This window comes from Lontra canadensis, unplaced genomic scaffold (assembly GCF_010015895.1).
Source record: "Lontra canadensis isolate GAN:19392208 unplaced genomic scaffold, GSC_riverotter_1.0 scaffold1, whole genome shotgun sequence".
Lineage (NCBI taxonomy): Eukaryota > Metazoa > Chordata > Mammalia > Carnivora > Mustelidae > Lontra > Lontra canadensis.
Genome location: NW_022630995.1, coordinates 67,503,454 through 67,509,453, shown reverse-complemented (window position 1 = coordinate 67,509,453; position 6,000 = coordinate 67,503,454). Strand labels below are relative to the sequence as shown.

The 6,000-nt window shown below is 59.8% G+C and overlaps 2 protein-coding genes across 8 annotated transcripts in view; one reads left to right on the top strand and one right to left on the bottom strand.

The window, feature by feature from the left end:
- The first annotated feature begins 224 nt into the window (after positions 1-224).
- Positions 225-3,808, top strand: MYL5 (myosin light chain 5). The gene is made up of 7 exons (XM_032853519.1): positions 225-278; positions 1,013-1,120; positions 1,286-1,361; positions 2,129-2,233; positions 2,659-2,737; positions 3,303-3,351; positions 3,655-3,808. The coding sequence occupies exons 1-7, from the start codon at positions 225-227 to the stop codon at positions 3,754-3,756; spliced, it is 573 nt and encodes a 190-aa protein (XP_032709410.1). The 3' UTR covers positions 3,757-3,808.
- SLC49A3 (solute carrier family 49 member 3) overlaps positions 3,568-6,000 on the bottom strand; it is a 35,801-nt gene continuing 33,368 nt past the window's right edge. For 3 of the 7 annotated variants that reach the window (XM_032856970.1, XM_032856962.1, XM_032856952.1), the window contains 3 exons: positions 5,813-5,970; positions 5,458-5,567; positions 3,568-4,895 (listed from right to left, as the gene is read on the bottom strand). In XM_032856970.1, coding sequence (XP_032712861.1) covers positions 4,723-4,895; positions 5,458-5,567; positions 5,813-5,970 — 441 coding nt within the window. In that variant the 3' untranslated portion in view covers positions 3,568-4,722. The remainder of the gene's footprint in view (positions 4,896-5,457; positions 5,568-5,812; positions 5,971-6,000) is intronic. The other 4 variants (XM_032856978.1, XR_004382588.1, XR_004382587.1 and 1 more) reach the window with 4 other exon arrangements.

Below are 6,000 nucleotides of genomic sequence, written 5' to 3'. Positions count from 1 at the left end.
ATCTGGATGGTCCTCCATCCCAGACATGTTATCCCCACTCTGTGCCAGGCAAGGGGCCACCTGCCAAGGGGAGAGATGGGGCCCCAGTGAAGCAGGGAGGCGAGGGCACACACAGCATGCTTAGAGAATGCCTGGTCACCAGACTCCAAGGCCACTCACAGTGACTTTGGGCAAATCTAGGAAAGGTCCCCCTTCCTCTGCCTCCTGCAGCCTCCTGGGTCCACATGCAGGTGGCCCTGGAGAGGCACAGAAAACAGGACAACAAGCTTCTCGGTGAGGTGCCTGGGAAGCTGGGGCCCCTGCTGAGCAGGGGAAGATGGGGGCATCTGAGTCACCCGCCAGGTGCCAGAGCTCACTCTGCACTTGTCCAGTCCCCAGGGTGGCCCCAGCCTGTCCTTGTAGGGAGCGGAAGCCAGAGTCTGAGCTGTCCTGGGGGACTGGGCAGGAGCTTAAGACAGGCGACCTGGGCAGGGAGGGCACAGACCATCGCCTCAGGCACATCCAGGCATGGTGAGTGTGGACAGCAGGCCACTGGGGCAGGAGTGGGTGTGAGTATGCCTGCATTTGTACAGAGTGCGCCTTTGTGACTGTGTGTACATGCGTTTTGCCTACATGAGTGTGATTTGTGGGAGTGTGTGTGTGCACACACGAGTTGAGTTTCTGTGTGTGAGGGTGTTAGGTGGGGAAGATCTCTGCCCCATGGCTGCCTCAGGGACATCTGTGGTTGGAAGATGAGGGTCCTGGTCTTCACACTGGAAGGGTCCCTAGACCAGGCCTGCCCACTTGCTGGCCGCCTGCATGGTCCGTTTGCTCCTTGGACGTCTAGGCCCAGCTGGGTCCTGGCCAAGCTCAAGACGAGCCCTGGGTGCGTGCTGTCAGGACCTGGTCAGGGCTGCCCTGACCCAGGCTTGGGGTCCCCCTGGGACCCCTAGTGCCATGGTCTACCCATCCTCTGTGTTGTCTTCCAAAACACCAGCCTGCAGGCCCCTCAGCCTTGGTGTTCTCACGTTAGGCCAGCAGGAAGACTAAGAAGAAGGAAGGGGGGGGCCTACGGGCCCAGAGGGCATCATCCAACGTCTTCTCCAACTTTGAGCAGACCCAGATCCAGGAGTTCAAGGAGGTGAGGCTTTGCTTTGTCCCAGAACCACTCCACCCAGTAACTCCTGCCCAAGGGGTCCCCTGTGAATCGTAATGCAGTTGACCGAAAGACCCTACGTGAGCCTCACTCTGGAGCCAGTGAGAGTAGATGCCTATCCTAACATGGTGCGACTGGCCTGGGTTTCAGGCATTCACACTAATGGATCAGAACCGAGATGGCTTTATCGACAAGGAGGACCTAAAGGACACGTACGCCTCACTGGGTAGGTGCCATGGGACAGAACTCCACCACAGCCCGCCTCGGGGTGTCCTTCAGTCCTGGAGAGACTTGCTCTGCACCTGGGCCTTACAGCCTGACCTGACACCCATTTCCCATGGGCTGCAAGGTGGCAGGCTGGGCCTCCCCTAGGGAAGAGATCCCTCTGGCTTGATCAGGGCATCCCAGGGTGGGGTGGGTGGCACAGCTGAAGCACGGGCACTCTGGATGGGAGGCTGGGACCAAAGCCCCAGGGAAGCACTAAGACCCCAGAGGGATACCACTCCATGGAGAGGCTTGTCCTCCTTCCCCCAAGCCTGGCAAGGAAGCCCAGAAACAGACTTGGGAGAAGAGGCGGAGGGCAGCTCGTGGTCCTCTGAAGAGCCAAAGGCTGGCCCTTTCTTCTTCAACTTCCCATCTGGGGGCACATTCTCAGCCTGAGGCAATCCCAGGGAAGAACGGGTAGGTTTCTTTCCTCTGGGCCCCCTTACACTCAGGTAAGCAGATCACAGGTCTTCCTGGGCTACACGCATGACCTCTTCCTCCTCCCCAGCTGCCCATCTCCCCAGGGCTCAGGGTTTGGGTTCTGCTAACATGCAGACCTGGGCCCCCACACCTGGGCCATGTGACACCCCCCCCCACTGGCTCACCTCCCTCCTTCTGGCCTTCCCAGTTTGAGTGATAGTGGTGGGAGACCAATGGGGACAGCGGATGCATCAACAGCAGGACAGCCGGGGGGATGTGACATTCCTGCCTGGCTTGTGTTGGTGATAGGCAAAACCAACATCAAGGATGACGAGCTGGATGCCATGCTCAAGGAGGCCTCGGGGCCCATCAACTTCACCATGTTCCTGAATATGTTTGGGGCAAAGCTGACAGGTGAGAGCCAAGGGTCCAGGCTCCTCCCTGGCCAAGGGCAGCCCTCAGGCCAGTCTGCCAAGGCACTGTGTGTTTTGTTAACTCCTAACACTCAGAAATTCAGATTTCACATAAAAATCCTGATTTTCAGATTTGTTGAAAAGCCCTAGGTCTTGATATTCTGGTACCCACATTCGTGGGTCACACATGTGGCAGTGAGCTCATCCTTCCTCCCGTCTGCCTAGTGGTGATAACCTGTCTTTCACTCACCGAGCATTCACTCCACCTTTAGACCTAAGCGGGATTCTGGGGACCCACAGGCCCCTCAGAGTGGGAGCTGCAGGGTCTCCGTAGTGCTCAAGTGCTGGAGGGACATACAGGCCAAGCCCTGGGATGGCCCAGAGCAGGACTGGAGCCCTAAACAGTTGAAGGCCTTTTGTGGGCAGGTACGGATGCTGAGGAGACCATCTTAAATGCCTTCAAGATGCTGGATCCTGATGGCAAAGGCAGCATCAACAAGGACTAGTGAGTGTGGCTACGGGCACCTAGGCATCACCCCTGAGGGCTGCCAAGCCCACCTCCCCTCACCCCACCTCAGTCCCCAGGCCTTAGGCTGCCTGTCCCCAAGATCCTGAGTCCCTAACTGAGGGCAAAACCAGTCTTGCCCAGCCAGTGGCCTGGGAGGTCATCACCACTTGGACCATCACTGGGTCTTTAAGCCCTTTGGGGGGAGTGGGCCTATGTGGTATACCAGGCACTTGCCCCTAACCCCCCAGTTTCCTCCCTGCAGATGGAGCCCCCCCCCCAGGGGTGGTGACCCCAGAGCGTGCATCAGGAAAGACTCCCTGACAACCACTCTCTGGTGCCCAGGACTCACCCTTTAGTCAGGCTTCTGAGAGGCACCTGTGCTGTGAGTGGGTGGGATTGTAGGGTGACCAGACCCCCGCCTTGGGGTATCCCATGGTGGAAGAGCCAACAGTGTGAATCGACCCAAGTCATGGGGCTTCCCTGGGGCTACCCCTCCAGTTCTTCCAGTGCCAATCCCTTTCTTCAGTGCAGCCTAATTTGGCTCCTCCCTCCTTTTCCTCAGCATCAAGCGGCTGTTGATGTCCCAGGCAGACAAGATGACCGCTGAAGAGGTTTGGCCCACTCTGCCCTCACCCCACTTCTTTACCCCATGTGCCTCTGGGAAGCTCAAGAATAGGGGGTTTAGCTAGGGCGACTCACCCTGGGCCCCCCTGAGGTTGCAGCAGAAGGGTGGGCAGGATACCCCAACCCCAACCCTGGCTCTGCCGTGTGCCCCCCCAACCTCCCTTTCCCCCACCCCCACAAGCAAAAACCACCCTGGACCTGGCTGGAGTTCAGTGTCTATAATTCACCAGACCATTGTGTTCCTTCCCCTCCTCCCTGGGCCTGACTCCCCCAACCGGACCGGCTTGCAGGTGGACCAGATGTTCCAGTTTGCTACCATCGATGCTGCAGGCAACCTGGACTATAAGGCATTGAGCTACGTGCTCACCCACGGGGAGGAGAAGGAGGAGTGAGGGGCACGTTTCCCCCATCCCCACCTGGGCTGCAGCCAGTTCAATAAACATGAACGCATAAACCTGCCTGCCAGAGTCTGAGGGGGAGAGAAGGTGTCCGCCTGGAGGTGGGAGGGTCTGCAGGTGCGGGACTTCTGCCTAGGGCTGGGAGAAGTGTCTGCCTTGTTGGGGAGAGTTTGGGGGAGGACCCCTGAGGGGTAGAAGTGTGTGCTTGGAACTGGGAGAGGCTGGAGGGGAAGGGTCTCGTAGGGGTGGGAGCATCTGCCTGGAGTGGGAGGTTCTGCCTGTAGGGCCCTCCCTCTGCTTCCCCCTCCCAGAGCAGCCCGACTCCACCTGCTGTCCTCGAACTCACTCCGGGAGTCAGTCACTCTGCAGTCGGCAGAGGTCGAGAAAAGGTATGGGTTGGGATTCCTCAAGGAAGCCGTTTCTCACAACTGTCCACTCCAGCCTCAGTCATGCCAGGGGCCCTCAGGACTGCCAATCCATGAGGCTTCCCCTCAGCCCTTGTTCCTCAAGCCAGGTCCATCCCGCATACACTGCTCCTGCGCCAGCCACCCTGGGTCTGGCCTGGCCACTGGGGCACCTGCCTGCCCGGTGGCTGCACCAGCAGTTCTTGCTCTAGCCACAGGGTCTCCCCTAGGTCATCCTGCTGTGCTTTGGGTGTGCCAAGGACTCCAAATCCCTCTGGCACCTGCTGGATGCTGTCACCCTGGGACCAGAGCCCACCCCTCTTGGCCACCCCTTCATGTCCCCAGGACCACTTCTTGATGCACTGATGGCTCTTTTGGCTTCCAGAACTCTGCAGGGACCCCTGTGACCTCTCTGCAGGTCCCGGGGCCTCCAGCAGCTCAGGGCTCCCCCAAACAAGCAGGTAGGGCCAGGAGAATGGTGCTGGGAATGAGTGGCCCCTGCCTGAGCTTCCTACAGTCTGTGCTGGAGGTGGTGGGGGCGTGCCCACGTGGAGCCTCAGGGCGTAGCTGCTGGGCGGGGCTCGTGATCCGCAGTTTCTGGGGACGTGTCCTCCTGGATGGAGTGGCTCACGTGGGCCTCAGCCTGCAGGCGCCGGTACGGAGTGTGGAAGAACACCACCAGGAAACAGCTGAAGAGGGCACACAGGCCAGCCATCAGCAGCATGGACACTGGGGAGACATAGCCCAGCTCTATTCTGAGGCTCACTCAAGCAGCCAGAGTTCCCCACCCCTAACCCAGAGTACCCACAGATCTGGCAGAGCTCCAGCTGACCCCACTAGCCATGAGCAGAGAGGGACCTGGAAACATCTGTCCCAGCTCCCAACAGGCCCTGAGGGCATTCACAGACCCAGATGTGGTGAGCTCCAAGGTCAGCAGTATGGGATCTCCAGATGTGGCCACCTCACCCCCGTCTCTCTCTGCCTCCCTGTCTCTTTCCCTGGTCTCATTTCAAAATGACTCACATGGGTTTCAGACATTGGGCTTTCACCAGGGCCTCAGGCCTACTCCCAGCACAGTGAGCCTTGGAGGGGAAAGGTCAGCCTCGTTGCCCTCCGACCCCCCCGGACCCCTGCCCTGTGGGTGCCCAGTGCATGCAAAGGAGAGTGAAAGGTGCCAAGAGAAAGGGGCCCATGGAGGGGAGGTTCCAGCACTGGGAGGGGGGTGAGGAAGGCCCAGGCACCGACCTCCTCACTTGTGCTCTGGGGTCTCTATGCAGGTGGGGGCACTCACCCGTCCAGTCCAATGGGCCCTGGCCATCCTGGCAGGTGGAGATGGACGGCTCCGCACGACGAACGGTCAGGGCAGTCAGCAGGACCATGATGAGCACACCCTCGGCCTGCCTGGACAGACACAAGGCCTTCAGCCCTGCCCTGGGCACTGCTCAGTACTCACAGTGCCACTGGGCTTTCTGAGGCCAGTGTCCTGTTCTGCTCAGCGTGGGGCACGGCAGCTAGCCCAGGACTGCACAGCTCAGAACACGGTGGCCTTCGCCCGAGCAGGCTGGTTACCCACTGTGTAGCCAGGGCTGGGGTGAGGACAAGGACTCTGGGGTCCCCAGGGAAGCGGTGGAGAGACAGACACTCACCCCAGAACGATGACCAGGCCTGCGGCTGCACCCTCACCTACAGGGAAGGAGCACTCGACCACCAGCTCCATGGCGATGGGCGCCACTGAGAAGCCAAACAGCCCCAGCAGTGAGCAGATGGCGGCCAATGCCAAGGTCTGTCCCTGCAGCTGAGACACCTAGGGGGATGGTGAGCCACATAGAGAGAT

Excerpts from the sequence above, each read along its gene's own strand:
- MYL5 (XM_032853519.1), top strand. The coding sequence starts at position 225 with ATGCAGGTGGCCCTGGAGAGGCACAGAAAACAGGACAACAAGCTTCTC. Across the intron at positions 1,362-2,128 it reads GGACACGTACGCCTCACTGG|GCAAAACCAACATCAAGGAT; the intron begins GTAGGTGCCATG and ends TGTTGGTGATAG. Across the intron at positions 3,352-3,654 it reads ACAAGATGACCGCTGAAGAG|GTGGACCAGATGTTCCAGTT; the intron begins GTTTGGCCCACT and ends ACCGGCTTGCAG.